Below are 17206 nucleotides of genomic sequence, written 5' to 3'. Positions count from 1 at the left end.
TCCCAAGACATTTACAGCCATTTCAAAAGACAAGACAAACCAAACCAGCTCCTCCTCTAATTTACAAAAGGTAACTGACATACCTAATTTCCCAGAAGGTTTCTATGGGTGCATCAGGATTCCACAAGTCAATGCTGTCTAACTGGTGCAGAACTAGCAAGGCCTAAATTCCAAACAAAGCAGTTTCACTTAAAGGCAGAAATGTACATAGTACATCAGCACAGGCAGAGAAATAGGAGCCATCATGCAGGAATTACATTATTTTAAAAACAACAGAAAATATTTGAAAAATCTTTTATATAAGAGACCATGTGTCCACTCATGTGAAATATTTCGCTTTAGTCTTTATTACATTTTTACAATCCAAGCCTAGAGGTTTTACCCAGTATTCCCATATAAATCCAAACTAGACACACAGACACAATGTTTTTAAATGATAGCTTTTGGCTTTAATATTTTACTTCATGGTGCTCTCTGCAAAGATGGAAAAAAGGGACAGACTGTTATTTGGTAAAACCAGGGATGAACAGGCCATATTAAGAGGTGCAGGGTAATCTCAAGAGGTGATATATGAATTGCTTTCTAAATTTTCATTAAGGACTTTCTGGTAACACTTCCAGTCCAGGTGATGTTTAGATGAAGATCAATTAAGACCAAACTCTAAAACACAAAACTTCATAGCTAATAAATACTTCAGGGCTTCTACAAAAGCCTTGATTTGTCTGTGTACTAATCATCTGGCACAGAGAACAGGTCCCTCTTACCTCCATGGCTTCTTGTGCTATATCTGGCATGCTGGATTGTGGAACAAGCTGTACAAGGCCTGTAATTAATTCAGCCGTGCTACCCTGTGTCTCAGGCCCTTGCTTCCTTGGATTCTGAACAGCAAAAAGGAAAACAAGTTTAAGTTGTAAAAGTTTTATGATCACTGACCCTGTTGTTGACCACTACCACAGCATTTCTGTTGTAAATCCAGAGGGATTCCTGGATTTTTAAAAGAGTACCTAATTTCTCATTAAGCTGTGATACCCCTTGCATCTCTTACCCTCGACAGGATTGAAATATTTTGAAATAAAACAATAACACACCTGAGAAAATGGAATACATCCTTCTACTCACTGAAATTATTACTAATTTTCCTGAATCTTATTTTACTTTTCTTCTTGTTCTATTCCCATCTCCTTCCCCCCCCCACACACACACCCTTAAAGTTACAGAGCTTTATGTTCCCTTTCATTTAGTTGCTCTGGTTCTGTACCACTGCTTACCATTTCATTTTGGTTTTGTCTTTTCCCTTAGAAAGCCCAGAAGCTTTATAACCAGAAAAAATAATGAGTAGGGAATTATCCTAGATGCGAGGTTTGTGTTTTTCACTTTTATTAATTCAGTACCTTCAAAAGTAAATATTACTACAAATTAATACTACAATATACTTACACATAGCAAAAGTTTTGGATCAGCATGGATCAATTTTACCAAGGATAAGAGCAAGAACTTGTAGCTTCTCGTTTCCAGATCTGTAGGTTTTTCTTTAAATTTAAGGCTTGTCATTTTCTCCTTAAATGTAAGACTCTGATGGAAGGAAAAATCACAGTGATTGTCAGTAAGGCAGAGTACACAGTAGTTATAAATTAATCATCTTATGAAGTGTATTGCTTTTATAATCTATAATTCATGAAAAAGTTTTAAAGTATAATATTCACTCAAGCATAGCCACATAGTCTGCTACTTAAAAATCCCCTTTTGTTGCTTGTGTTGTCACTTTATTATATCTTTAAAGTTTTGTTAAAAATTATTTTAGTGAGCTGTGTGTGGACATAAGAAATGTTTTTGCATAAGACAAATGGATAAAAGGACCAAAAAGAGTTTACAGGGATTTTCTGTGTCCAAGAAAGAAATAAGTATAAGTGTTTCCAACTAAGCTTTTCAATATATAAGAGGATAAGAAACTTTTTTCCAAAGGCAAAATATTATCTTTATTTTTTACCATAATTACAGTCATTTCCATCTGCATGGCCCCTGAAAAATGCACAAGGAACACAGTGCATCACTTACGTTAAAAAAAAATTACCTAGCAGCATCTGAAAAATCAGGAAACTACTTCTGTACCACTCAACCTCCTCATGTTGGCTGTGAAATAAGTGAATATGGATGCTACCAGCTGTAAGGATTTAAAAAATTAAGTTTATGCTTTAATGCTACAGTGTGCACAACTCTTTAAAGTAAATCGCCCTGCTGTATGGCAACCAACTGCAGCTTTTTCATCTCAACAAAAATAATTTGGATGCAAGCTGGAGTCTGTAAAAAATAATATAGATACATATATATAAGTGTGAGTATATATATATACACACACATATAAACACATTTATTAAAAAAATGTGAACTTGAATTAATTGGATTCCCGGACATCCAAAAGATTTTCATCCCTCTCCAATAAATATATAGAATTTGCATTTTCATTAATTTCAATCTTTTATTAGCAGGGATGAAGTCAGTACTTCTGCTTACAGCTAACAAAACAGTTACAGGACAGTAACTTGGACAAAAAAGTTGCTGTTGCAGATATTCAACACAGGACAGAACGCAACACTCTTCAGAAACTCAGCTTTTTCAACTATTTTGTCTAGTTTATGGTTTGCTAAGATCTCAAACAATAACACAACCTTAACTTTAGTTTTCAATAAACAAGTTTTGAACAACAACAACCAAAAAAGCTAGCTAGAAATAATCCCCAAAGTAACTGAAGAAGAGGTATTATATTGTATAATTAAATTCTATAAGAAATTAGATCCTCATGCTATTTTGCTAAATAGTTACTCTGAAAATAGACCAATAAAATCTACTACATAAAAAGCATCCAATCAAGAAATTGATACTGGTAGAGGTAACCAATTCTATGCTACAGTTGAGGGAATTCTGAGAAGAGGTAAAAGGCTAAAGAAGCTGATTTGTTTCTTGTGAAGCCATTTATTTACTTCACACAATCAAAACTAAAGCCCATCAATAAACAAAGACTGGGACATGACTGCTCTCTGCAAATATATCCAAGAAAGAAACACCAATTTGAAGCTAACAACACTGGAACCAGAACAAATGGGGATACATTAGACATAAATAAGTGTAGGCTGGAAATGAGAAACCAGTTCTCACCACCAGAATGGGGAGACTCTGGAAGAGCATCATGATGGAGATGTAGGGGCCAGAATCCAAAGAACAGAACCAACAAGAAGCCCTTCCTTCTAGGAGGGAGCTCGCCTGGTGGTGAAAGGGATCTCCTTGCAGCTGCCAAGCAGAGTGCAGAAGAGGTCTCCTCCAGCCCTACCCTCCTTAGGTCAAACCTGCTACCTCGTGTATCCCAGGTGAAGTGACTGCAGTGGTAACTATGCACAGAAAAGTCAGAGCAAGGAAAGGCTTTTCTGCGGTAGTTACAAGGGGTCATACTTACAGCAACAGAGGCCCACTGCCATGCAAAACAGTGACTGGTTGGCATCTGACCATGTCAGCAACAGCAGCCAGTAAGAACAGAAAATAAGAAGCAGAAGACAAAGCACCACCGATCAATGTCGAGTTGCCGTTACAACACCCCTGCTATTTTCTCAACACATGAATATATACACGTAAAAAGCAAGTTAAACATGGTGTAGCTTTCAACCAAAGGTATTTGGATCATTTGCTTTCATCTGCCCAATAGGAATATTTTCATGTATCATTTTACGCCTTCTAAAACATCCAACCAAGTTCACTTGACACACTGGAAGCCCTAAATGGCAAGTTCAGAAGAAAGGCAACACAGCTGCATGTAAACATTGTAAAACAGTTTGGATGAACTACAAATTTGAATTTGCTCAAGGCTTTTTTCCAAGTCAATCGAGAATACTTGCTTTATTCCACAATGGCTGAAGAATCTTTTACTTTGTTGCTGTCACCAAGACCAAACAGTCAACTTGCTCAACAGAAAGCAAGACAAATGGAAAGGATACTCATGCCAATCATGGTAAAAGCATTGCAGTGTTCAGAAGTTATCTTCACATAAAGAATGCTTTTGGTTTTCAGATTAAGCAAGAATGGACATATTGCCTAGCTCTTCACACAGCAAGAAAGCTTAAAATGAACAGTTAGCCACAGAGGACAGTTAGAGAAGAAATACTTCTATGTTGCCAGTTAAAGAGCAGCATGAAAACTGAGAAACATACATCACTGACTAGAAACAGTCAACACACCAAAACCTACAAGGCTTACAGAGCATGTATGGCTCTCTGTTGCTTTTTGGGCTGCGATGTTTTCCCCCCATCTATTTTCCAGTCTAGTTAATGAATAAAAAAGCTGGAATGGAATGGAGAGACAGGAAAAACAAGGGGTTTGTGTTTTAGCAGCTTCTTTGGAAGTCTCACCGGAGTCATGCGAATGGGTGGGTGTGCCCCACAGCCCTGGACAGCTTTGTGCAGGGTCTCGCTGAACATGCTGCGCAGCTCCATGGAGTGGCAGTACACGGCGTCGATCTTGGGCCACCAGTCCAGAGCAGACTAGATGGAAACATGGAAATGCTCATTAACTGGTAGCATAGGAGTTAAACTACTATTTCATACCTCTGAAAGCTGAAAAAGCTGAAGTATAACCACGCTTCACACAAACATTTTGCACGCTGCCAATTCCTTAATTTTTGCATTTGCACCATAAAACTCGTAATATTTAGATGAGTTGTAACAGAAACAATACTTCACCTTGGCTGCTTACTATCCTACTCTTTTTTCTGAACAAGCACAAACTCTGAAATCATTAGATATTTAAGGATACTAACTGTTACTAAGTAATATTCCACAACATCTAACAAGCTGTATTACTCCACCACAGACACCACCACATCTACAGGAGCATTTTCTCCCCACTTTGTCAAAGTGCCAAATACTGTTTTGTTTAAAATACATTGTTTTCATTATAATGTTGATATTATATATATATAAATGTTATATAAACGTTATATAAATATTATAAATGTTATAAATATTAGGTAAGGCTGGTTGCTCAACACTGACTGATTCTATTTTCATATTGATTACACAAGTATTTCTGAATAGTATAAAAATTTCAGCTGTATTTCACTGACTTATAGTACAGTAACACACTGAAGAGGAACAATGCAGCAACTTTCAAAATATTTTTGGCAGTCAACATCTACTATTTTACACTATGTACATTCATATTAGGTCAAATCCCTGAGCAAAGCCACAAAGGCCAGTTCTTCCCCTAAGTTCCAGTATCAATATACTAGAAGCAGTAGAAGGTGGTGTAACCATTAATGTCTTGAGTATTTTTCATGTACCAATAAAGCAACACCTACTATAAAATCAGAGAACATAAGATTGATTTGTCATCCTACATTAGAAGGTATTAAAACATATTTGCATTGAAATTTTACACTAGAATACAAGCTTTCAAACTGAGAATCCAGCTGGTGCACAGATGAGCAAAGATTTGTATGTCCTCCCTTCTTGACAAGCAACTCTTGCTGCACGGATACAGGCAACAGGATTTGGCCTATTATTTAAACTGTATTTAAAAAGCAGATCTTGATCTGAACAGAAGCCATAGGTTGCAGGGCTGATTAAATACTTTCAGAACTTACATTTGTGATTATTCGGTGGAGCGAATTTACCAGAACATAATGAAATGTTGATGGGGAATTCTGTGCCAAGCAGATCTATAAGAAAAATACATAAAAGCCACTTAGGAACATCTTTTTCTTTGCCATCCTTCTTATCACACTAAACAACACACTGGAGGTCTTTTTATTAAATTGACTAAGCTGTCAAATCTAAACATGAAGAAGTCTAATCAGCAAAGGAAAGATTTATAAAAACATGCAGGGATTTATTACCAAGAGATATTTATACAGTTGAACTTCTGAGCCTCCAGCTGCTGTTAGCATATCTTTTATAATTGACAGGTCATCAATAGCACATGGAAAATTACTTACCAGCAAGTAGTTTTCTCACCTTAAAGTGTTGGTTATTATGAGGGTTTATGCGGAAGCAGGAAACTAAGCAGTCAATCATAAGGTCTACATCTGCATTTTGATTGCCTCTTGAAAAAGGTTTGCTTGGATTAAACAGCAAATTCTATATATTTAAAATAAAACAAAATAAAATCAGACACCAAGATTGCTCTTCCCTACTTTCAATACAAAAAAGCTTCCCACTGAAAAACTCTAGTGTTCAATTCAGAAGAAAGTCAAAGTTTACAGTATTTTAAAATTCAAATGTCTTCATTGCCATTAGGAAAGAGATATTTTTACCTTAAGATCTACCACCATGGACTGCACTAGTAGGAAAATGACAGAATTATCTTCCCAGTTGATGTAGGTAGATGCTTTGCACAGCTTAACACAAGCAATAGCAGCACTTTCAGTCAGCTGTCTGCTCCCACTGTGGCCTGCAAGTGCTTTCCTGAGATTGTCCAGGAACAGTTTCTGCAGAATTCAAATCAGGAATAGTTATAACCAGAGCTTTGGTAATCTGTGGTCATGGTTTTTAGATTCTTAAATAATAAAGAAAAAAAACAACACTGCATTTTCTGATCAGAAATGCTGGGATTGCAAAAAACCAACTTGATGCAGCATTCTGGAGAAACATTGTGTTTATAAAAGACATTTATTTTGAAGGATCGAGAACAATCAGAATGGCATAAAGAAAGATGGTTGTTTACCCTGAACCACAATGTCTGCAGCCACATCATACTCAACATCTGCTACAGATGCTGCAGTTATGGAACACACAGTGCACACACTGCAGAAACCTGGACCAGTAGATCCTAGGCCAGGTAGAAGCAATTTTGAGTTGGCTACTGGTGGAGGTAGGACAAATCACAACACAGGGATTCAAATTGCCAAGAAGATGTCAAAGCTCTGAAACAACATTGTTTAGGACACATTATCTGTATCAATTACTGGCAGTGAAAAAACTTATATCAGGTGAGAACTGCAAAAAGGCGCAGAAACTTGCATATTTAATTGCAATGTGCTTTTTAGGCAGGAAAGGCAAAATAAAATACACTTGAAAAACAGAATAAGCAAAGACAAGAATCCTCTAGAAATCAGAACCAGAACTGAGATACTTTTCTTCTCTTACCTTGTTCATCTTAGTTTCCTCTACCACATCCTTTGCAATATCTTGGATTATCTCTGGACACAAGACCAGGAGTATGATTTGCAGTGGCCAAACTGCTGCTTTACGTTTTGTGCTTTCAGCAAAGCCATCCACCAAGTCAAACAACTTCTCTGCACAATCTGCATGAAACATAATCCCAAATTCAATACCAGTTTTAATCAGGAAGAGGTAAAGAAGAGATATAAAAGAGCAGAGACAGCTCCACATGCACAGAAAAATGCTCAGTTTTGCACCTGACTGGGGAGAGGACAGGTTCAACCCAGTTAAAGACACGGTTTACCTAAAAGTACACATTTTCCTCTCTTTTTGACTAGACACAGGTGATGTTCTTGTAAAATTTTTCCTGTATCAAGATGAAAAATTCATATTTAAGAGTTTCTTTTGAGTTTTACTTCCTTGTGTAAGGAGACAAAAAATGTATCTCTTTAAAAGGTGAGTCAGGAGAGAAAAGGGACAGCAAGATATCCTTGCCTGCCCTGACAAAGGTTGACAGAAATTTGTTTCTTATTTGCAAGACTGAACAAGAAGCAAAGAGGGCACAGAACAGAAGTGCAGGGATGTCTGAGAAATCAGCTTTTGAACACTATGTCAGTTGTTAAGCCTTACCAGCCATATCAGTCTGTGGGGTTTGATACAGCTTTGTGAATTCATCAGGATAGTTTTCCACCCAGTTCCAAAATGCCTGCAGATAATGCAAAACATTTTTACGTTCCAGAGGTTAAAAATATTGTCTGAATTATGTATTTAAACAAGAGATTTTACTCTTACTTCTGTGATTCTATTCATTCGACATGTCTTGCAAAACTTATATGCACTGAAGGGATGCACCAACTTATATTTTATAGTAAGTTACTGAATTGCAACTATTCCTTAACTAGAATAATCTGCAAACGAGCAATGAAGCAGAAAATAAATATTAAACTACTTACCTTTTCAAGACTGTTGATAACAGCTAACTGAGCTACCTTTTTAAGGGCTTTAAACTTGAATACTGTCTCTGCAAAAGTAAAACATTTCTGCATTTAGAAAATAAACCTGATTCTAAAAAGCAACACAGCTTATAAAAGACATTTGAAGTGCAGAGAAATTTTTAAACCAATATCTTTATGCTACTTAAGTATTTTTCAGTATTTTGGTAAATACATGACTATTTGGAATAAAACACAGTAATAAAATGATGAATATATCAATACCACTGTGTCATCTATGATTAGTCATATTCAAATAAAAACATTTCAAAACAAAGGCTCCAATCATACCTTGCAAGAGTCGTTTTAGTTTTGAACAGTCCACACTGATGTACTGTAGAAGTTCAATATCATGAACATCAGCATTATCTTCTGAACAAACAGTCAGTTCCTGTAACCTAAAAATATGCAAAGTAAACTAACTTCTCAATCAGAGTATGTCAGACAGGTATGAACACATCCCCATGACTCTACACATTTGAACAGCAGGGGAATATTATATGATCTGATATAATACAATCTCCTCAGATAAAGTTTTCCAGGTTTAGAAATGCAATACAGATCTTGCATGTTTAAGAGTTAATATTGTAGTCTTATTCCATTCTCATAATTTAATCGATCTAGATATACACTCAGGAGTCTTACAAGATACCAATACCATCTGGTGATCATCTGTTTATGTCCAAGATTTGCTTAAACCCTCCTGTTACCTACCACACTATTGCAGTAATCTTGTCATCTTTTCAACTAACATTAAATTCATGGAATCCTGACACCCTTAGACTACTGCTCCTTAGCAGCAAGTCTTCCCCAGCTGATTTCTCAAAAGCACAGCAGTGACTGATGTACTAAATATCACTGAAGTGAGCCACAGCCACTCTACTTTGTAAGCTAAAGAAAGTGCATGCTTTCCTGCTCTAAACAAACTGAAGTTTAATCACAATGATTTAAACAAAATGGCAGCTTTTCACACTTTTGTATGAGATGATTTACTAAACATCTCATCAGATACTAAGCCACTAATAACTAAATCATATGTTCTCACAAACTAAAGATTGCTGTGTCTTGTTCCAAAGCTACAGATGTGTTTTAGACATGGAATGTGGTTTCTAGTACTACACACAAAAGCAGTTCTTCATTTCTTCCAACACCAGGGAAACTTAACAGCCCTTGCTGGGAATGGGAAGGTCCCCACTGCTGTGCTTTTCATGCCAAAAATTCCCCAGCTGCTGCACAAGGCCTAGAAATATGCCTAAACAGGAAACACAGGTCAAAAGATCAGCAATGCTAACAGTCGGCAAGCTGACCCCTGTGGAGATCAGCAACAACTGGTCAAATATTTAACTATTTATGTACAAGCCATCTTGGAGTGAGAAACAGGTTAGAGAAAGAGCACTCAGCACCCCCCCAAATGGATGGGAAGAGGGCTTTGGAGCTCGAGGACTACACCATGCTGCTGGCATGTGAATAAATACAGATCCGTGGCCTTGATTCAAAGACTGTCCAAAAATTTCAGCTGAAAAATACTTCCTATAAAAGGAGCAAAAGAAATTCTTTCCATATCCATAAGGAACAAAAGGTAATCAACCCACTGAGTAAAAGCACATTCTTCTTGCTACCTGCCAGGTCTATGTTCTTCAAGCAGAAGTTATTGAAAGCTCTGTAAAAGTTTTTTAAATACTTACAATTTCAAATCATTAAACAATTTTAGAATTATTTCTAAAATGCAAGTATTTTTTCCAAAACATTGAAATGGAATTATTTTTACACTATAAAGGATATATATATATATCTATCTTTGTTTCAATTAAATTGGCACACTCATTGCTATGCAGCCACGTAAGGCTGCCCAGGCCCCACTTCTAATAAATCAAGGATGCTGTCAGCTGTAACATTGTGTGATAAAGACCTAAGCTACTTCAAGCAACTTTCAAAAATGAAAGTATTTCACTAATAAAATGTTTAACACAAAACTCTAGTGGACTGGCAACCGCTGAAGCATCAGAAAGACCGGGAAGAGGGCAAAAAGCAAAGAAGAGATGGACATTTTGGGCCTGTCTCTCTTCTCACTGGAACTGGTTGCCCAGGGAAGTTGTGGCTGCCCCATCCCTGAAAGTGTTCAGGTTGGATGGCGCTCAGAGCAGCCTGGTCTAGTGGGAGGTGTCCCTGCCCATGCAGGAACTTGGAACTGGATGATCTTTAAGGTCCTTCCAACCCAAACCATTCTATGATTCCATGAATAGCAGAAAAGACAATTATTTTTACAGTAAATGTGCTGTGAAACTCAAGTCAGTCAGAAGACAAATGTATCTCTTCCAACAACTCAGAAACAGTCCAGCTGTTTTGTCCCCTTCAGGCATAAGATAGATTTAACATGAAAGCCTTCAATCAAGAAAAATTAGGAAAGGAAACAGTCTTGGGGCTCCAACAGAGCTGTAGACAATCAGAGATTCTGCATCATTTTTTCCTTGCACCCACAAAATTTAATCAACTTACTCAGCTGAGTTATTATTTTCAATCTACAACAGCATTTGACTTGTACTCATGAAGCAGATTTAAAAAGCAGCAAATGCTTTAAAAGATGCTGCAAATAACATAGAATGAATGTAAAACAGGTTCATTTTGTAACTTGAAACGCAAGTAAAATTTGCAAAAGTGGAGGGAATTCCACTTAAGAACTATCTTGTTAAATATCATTTAAACAGTTCACTTTTCTGGAATTAGATACAATTCCTGGCAGGTGTTCTAGACACCAGCATTTAGCAGAGTTTCAATCTCACTAAGTCAGGCTACCGAAGAGCACCTACCTGGTGGAAATGCGGCTGAAAACAGCATTGAAGTTATTGCAGCTCAGAGAAAAAAGGACCCCAGAGGCAGAATTCCGTAGCTCAGCTGCGTGTTGGTTCCCCTCACGGTAAGTGTGGATGAAGTGGCAGATTTCTGGCAGCAACTGTTTCACCAGCATAGTCTCATCTAGTCTCATGGTATCCTTTGGTTGCTAAAAAGAAACATTCAGTATTTCATTCCAGTTCGAAGGTTTGGAGGCCAAAAAAATGGAGCCTCTGCCACTAGCAGGCACAGGACCTGCATGTGAACTTCTAACTCCACCACCAGACTGACAATCAGGTCAGTAGTTTACACAGAAAAGGCTTCTTTCCATTTGAACAATAACCTGTAGCATTCAAACCATCTCACATTTTCACTTGTCTCCAAAATCTGAAGGACAGCCAGTTGACCAATGTCACCAAGTATCAACTAAACTCTTCAACTAGTTTTTGAAGTGAAACATGCTTCTGTTTAGATGAAAACGCTCTGTTCAACAGTGTCAAATATTGGCAGAAGAGCATGAAATGTCCCAGTTTTGAATGGAAGCTCAAAGGGCAAAAACCACCTTCTCTTTTGGGTAGCATTTTAAACACTGTATTTTGACAGCAAATGCTTTTATAAAAATTAAAAAAAAAAAAAAAAGAACCAAAAAAAGAGGTGATCCTCCTTTGCTCTTGCCTGGGATTGCTTTCTATGAGTCAAAAATGGCTTAACTTTCCTGCAAAAGAAAAATCTAATTTTTGCCAGTTTGTAGAGTGTGAGACATAAGGAAACTATTTACAAAAGAATTCAAAGTGAAACTTTGCTCTACTAAGAACAAGTTTGAACAGAAGGGTCAGACATTAAAGCTTTCTAAAATTCTACCAATGAATTTACCATAGGGAATTGGGAAGTTTCAGAGACTCCCACTTAGTTGACCTGAGTCCTGTTGCCATGAGAACTTGATGAAACATTGAGCAAGAACAGTGAGCAAGAAATAAGTCTGAAGATACCACGGAACACAACGCTCTTTGTATAGAACTTTGGCTCAGTCTTATTAAACATACATTGGCTCAACTTGCTCTCATCTGAATTGACAAAGCAAGAAGTATTCAGCACAATTGCAGGCTCTTCAAATTTCATCATATATCAGGGAAAAAAACAAACCCAGTAATGTTTCAAACAATAAGCACGTAGGAAATATTTTTAAACAGGTTTTTTTTACTCCCTGCAAAGAGACAAAAAAAGGCATTTACCTCAGCTGTAAAAGCTGAAAAGTATTCTGGAAAATGTATTTACCTGGATCTTTCATGGTTTTAGAAGAATCCACTATTATTCAGACTTTTTTAATACTGCAATATAAGATATATATCTTGACAAATCTAACCATAGTAAGGCCTTATAAAGAGAACCTTCAAAAACTGTCACAGGGAGAGAGCAAAGAGTTTAGATGATTTCATGACATTCATCCAGGAATACAGTTTTTAAAAAAAAATTCCTTTCTTGTTAAAGGAATAAACCATTGCAAGTTTTGCTCAACAGTCAAGTTTGGCTTTGCAATTATACAGTTTAGCACAGAAAGTACAACTGTTTACATCCCAAAGGTAACAGCAAACTGCCTTGTAGCACAGCTCTGGTTGGAAACCTCAGGACTGGCCTCCCAGTGGAAGTTTAGACATGGTTAACTAATGTAATCTAGGAAACACCTGCAAAAGTCATCTTTAGAATAGTGATAGCAAAGCTTCTGCTGTATATATGAGTACATGAAAAAACTACTTCACCATATGAAAATTTGATAAAGTTGGAAGAAAACTCAACACTGTAGGCATAAAACTCCCAATATTTGTACTGAATTATCTGCTACTTCTAACATGATTTACTAGTCCATTGCTTTTTCAGTTTAAATACTGGGATGAAAATGTTATGATGCATCTTTTCAAAAAACTAGTGAGGAAAACATGCCACAAGCACTCAAAGCTTCCAAAAATCTCTCAAAGCTTCATAACCAAATCAATTTTTTCATCTTGGTTTGTGTCTTCCCTTGCTCTGGTTAACACACTTCTGTGAGTACAGATGTCTGCAAGTCTTTTTAACAACTTTTGAGAAGAAAAGAATTCTTTTTAACTCCACAAAGTAGCTGAGTAGTGGGAAGAAAAAATTCAAAAGTTTATTTAAATTTATTTAGTTGAAAAAATTCACTAATTTAAGGCAAGAAAAAAGCACCCCACAAATCCTTGGCTTAGCAATTATCTCAACTACTTTTATGTACAGGGAGTTCTAGTATACTTTTAAATAGCATTAATTCTACTTTGCTCTATATCAAATGAGTTTTAACTTTAGTATCAGTAATTATAGACACACAAACATTTGACTTGCACTCTCTTAACTCATTTAATTCCAACTTAGCAATTGCTTATGCAAGCCTACTCACCCCTGCCAGACATTTTTCCAGTGTATCCAAGATAATCAGCTGAGATAGATACAAATTCTTTTCAGCAGCTTCTCCAAATATTCTCTAGAAGTAGAAAGCACGTGGATTCATCTCAGACACAGAAATCTGACTTGCAACACATGAATGTTGCAAAGTAGCACAATAAGTTACAGCTCCTTTACAGCTCTGGCTTTGAGTTAGAAATAAAACCAGCAAAAATTATATTAAAATAGGAATTTAAAACTTATTGCTGAAGAAATATCTTTGTCCAGTCAGCAATGCCAAATCTAATAAGGGACAGTTAACCACCAAGAGTGGAGGTAGACTGCCCCACTCACCTTCATCAGGCCTATAATCTACTTGGGAGATGAAGGGTTTACCTTTTCAGGAACTATTTTGGTATCAATTACTGCCAACTCTTTTCTCATTATGTATTTCTATGCCAGCATCTTAACAGAATGGATGTTACAACAAATCCATACCAAGAAACTTAGCAGAGTGCTGCCAAATTTAGCACAGACCACAGGAAGAAACACGAGACACTCCAAAAAGATGCCACACTTCAGATACTGGACAAAGGCAGAATTAAAGTTAATTTTACTGCCAACAATAATGACTGGTTCCAGCAATATTAAGACAGCAAAATAAAGCAGAAATATTTAGCAAAAGTATCTTGGTACTTGGAACACGTGCAGAAGTCACCCAGAGGAAGTTACATTTTAAACCATGGGAGAACTTAGCTCAACGAGGTCTAACTCAGCAGAGTGAAAACTCTCAAGATATTTTTCTAAACATTTTGTTTCAGTTATAGAAATCCTCAAAAAATATGGCTGACTCATGCAGTAGTTCAGACCATCACACATAAAAGGTGAGGTCTTGCTCCTCAGTGCAGAGCAGATGTTGATGTTTTAAACTGACATTTGTAGCTAGGTCATTCCTCTCAACATATGTATCATATACACATATTGGCTTTACCTGTAGAGTTCTCTTGTTTATCAATCATCTCACACATCAACACATTCCTTCGTACCTCTGCAATTTAATTCATTGTCTCAAAAGGGATTACAGGTAGCTTTAAGCAGCCTAAAATCCCTAGCAGTAGGGCAACCTATGTTCTGATTTAACAATCTTTCATAATGTTTCAGCAGATGTATATCTCTATAGAACAACCAGAAGCGCTCACTGCAAAATATCTCACTAAATCCATTGAAAAAAAGAAAACACTCCTGGAGTTTGACTGGTTCTGTTACCTGTTTGTGGAGACTCCACATGATGACAAATCACATGGCTTCAAAACTCAATGAACTATGAGTTTCTTATGACAAATCCAAAACTAGACCTTTTATTTTATTCAAAATAACAATAAATAAATTCAACTGCATCTTTCTCCTTATAAAGGATGCCTAAACTTTTCATCTATTCAAGTTAATGGCAACAGCTATTTTTCTCAGCCTTGACACTGTGGACCATCCACACCTGTTTTTTTTCTTTCTGGTTTTCTCTTCTCTTTGGTTCCACTGAGATCTATTTCAAATGGCAGTTTCAGTGATACTGATGAATCAAGTATTTTGATGGATTTCCAAAATCATTTTATGGTTCCATTGGAGGCAGAACAAAAAACCAGGATGCAGAAAAGAAGCGTCTACTAGAACACCTGGTTCTAAAGATTCCTCTTGGGCAACTTGTGGAAAAATAATTTTGAATCTCATCCCTTCACAGCAGTCAAGTTTCAACATGGTTTAATGAGAGGCTGAGATCCACATCAAACAGTAACGGGAAGGAAAAGGAAAACAAATTAAGTGTATAAGGCAAGCAAAAATATGACTAAATTTCAAATTACCCTCTGCAGCTTTTACAGCATGAATAAATAACAACCATTTCGAACAATCCAAAATTAGAAAACTTACCATGTTATTAACATTTTTTAAGATATTAGTGAGACCACTGATGACCAGGGAAAACTTGTACTTGGAAATGTTTATGAGACATTCCTTGTTGTGCTCCGTACTGACTTTGGTGTGGGTGTTCTGCTGGCCAGCCTTTATTGGAAGCTACAAAGTGAGATAAGCATTATAAACTTTTCTACATTGAAAGTTACATCTTTAAAAATGGGTTAAAAATTTCTGAGACACGAGAAGTGACCTTGAAAAATGTCCTGCAAGAGACAACTACAAACATGTTATTTCCTTTTTTTATATTCATCTTTCTATTACTTATCTAAAAAAAAAAATACAAACCTACCAATTCTTTCTTCTGAATTGAAACTAAACCTCTATTTTGTGATAAATTTTCTACAAACCAAATGTCAAAGCAATTGAAAGGAGCAGAAAGATAGAATTCTGAGAAGAAAAGTTTCTTTATTTAAAAAATTGGCTCATTAAATACAGTAAGTCTTCACAAGGATAATAGCTGCAAGAAAAAAAACACACATCTTGAAAACTGACGGGAGGTAAAAATCATGGTAGCTCAGAAAGCAGGTGAGCTGGAAGGTGGTATCAGTGGTACCATGTGTCTCTTCTGCCCTTTGCAGGACAAGTGGTAGAACCACCACCGTCGGCTTCTGCAGGCTGAAAGGACCTGGGTTGCTTGGGGTCCCCATGCCAAGACCCCACCACCACTCACCAGGTGATGAAGCCCCTCAGCCTCAAGCACTTGGAAGCCAAACACGGCGTGTGAGCCCCACAAAACCTACCCCTGCCCAACACCCAGCTGGAAGAACTAGACTTGAAACACATCCTTCCCATGACAGAGAAGATTCAGAGTGACTGCACAGAACTGAGATGCTGCTCCCACTGAGAACACTAGGCACTTTGTTTCATGCTGTACCCAAATCCTTCAAGGGTCACAAACAAGTCACTTCCCAAGCACACACTCGCCTCCCCTGCCCACTCCTGGTGGGAGTTGGCCTGTTCTAAACCACCATGCAAAACTGTGAGGGGCAGTTCTTTGGAAAAAATAATTTATACTTTGGATTTACACTTTTAAAAAGCAATCAAATGTGGGAACAAAAAAGGAATCAGGATTATAATCTGTTTCTATAATTCCCATGTGCCATTTGTATTTTAAAGCATGACCTGGGGATTCGCTACCTGTAGAAACTTCAACTGGTACTACATATTCTGACCAATTTTCATTAGAATTCTCAATAAACGTGCATTCTGAAAGCCAACTGTAGCTCAAAGTAAATCACTGGATCATCACAGAATCATAGAACTGGGTTGGAAGGACCTTAAAGATCATCTAGTTCCAACCCCCCTGCCACCAGCCCAGGTTGGTCCAACCCCCATCCACCCTGCTCTTCAACACTGCCAGGGATGGGGCAGCCACAGCTTCCCTGGGCAACCTGGGCCAGGGTCTCACCACCCTCATAGTGAAAAATTACCTCCTATTATCTAATCTAAATCTCTCCTCTTCCAGTTTTGATCCATTACCCCTCGTCTTCTTGCTACGAATGCCACAATATAATACCTTGCATTAGAAAGGGTATCTTCAAAAATACACACTTTAAGAGAGGTTCAAAGAATAATTTCAAGGAATTACAATAAGCTTTACAGCTGCAAGCTGTTTAAAGAGCATCCTTCCAGGCTGGGGACCTTTGCAGATTCAGTGAGGGTACCTTCCATACCACCATCCAGTTAAACTGCTGGCAGCAGTCACTAACATCTCTGCCAACCATTTAACATTACTAGCTTTGTTGATAGAAGTTTAAAGGCCCATACTTAAAATGCTAGATTAATTGTATTAAAGAAACCCAAACTTGGAACATTTTTTTCAACAGTTTTCACTGCAGCATTAAATGCAATCTACTTAACATTGACATCTTCAGTTTGTAGGGA

General features: G+C 37.2%; 1 protein-coding gene across 1 annotated transcript in view; it reads right to left on the bottom strand.

The window, feature by feature from the left end:
- Positions 1–17206, bottom strand: part of NF1 (neurofibromin 1) — an 80389-nt gene that overhangs the window by 62557 nt on the left and 626 nt on the right. Inside the window, exons 2-15 of the mRNA XM_010009099.1 lie at positions 15278–15421; positions 13371–13454; positions 10942–11132; positions 8426–8532; positions 8096–8163; positions 7773–7848; positions 7128–7285; positions 6296–6469; positions 5997–6119; positions 5627–5701; positions 4395–4526; positions 1438–1572; positions 765–878; positions 84–163 (exon numbers count right to left, since the gene is read on the bottom strand). Coding sequence (XP_010007401.1) covers positions 84–163; positions 765–878; positions 1438–1572; positions 4395–4526; positions 5627–5701; positions 5997–6119; positions 6296–6469; positions 7128–7285; positions 7773–7848; positions 8096–8163; positions 8426–8532; positions 10942–11132; positions 13371–13454; positions 15278–15421 — 1661 coding nt within the window. The remainder of the gene's footprint in view (positions 1–83; positions 164–764; positions 879–1437; positions 1573–4394; positions 4527–5626; positions 5702–5996; positions 6120–6295; positions 6470–7127; positions 7286–7772; positions 7849–8095; positions 8164–8425; positions 8533–10941; positions 11133–13370; positions 13455–15277; positions 15422–17206) is intronic.

The sequence above is a fragment of the Chaetura pelagica genome, unplaced genomic scaffold (genome assembly GCF_000747805.2).
Source record: "Chaetura pelagica isolate M959 unplaced genomic scaffold, ChaPel_1.0 scaffold72, whole genome shotgun sequence".
NCBI lineage: Eukaryota > Metazoa > Chordata > Aves > Apodiformes > Apodidae > Chaetura > Chaetura pelagica.
Note: the sequence above shows the minus strand (reverse complement) of the source record. Positions and strands in the feature narration are given on the sequence as shown.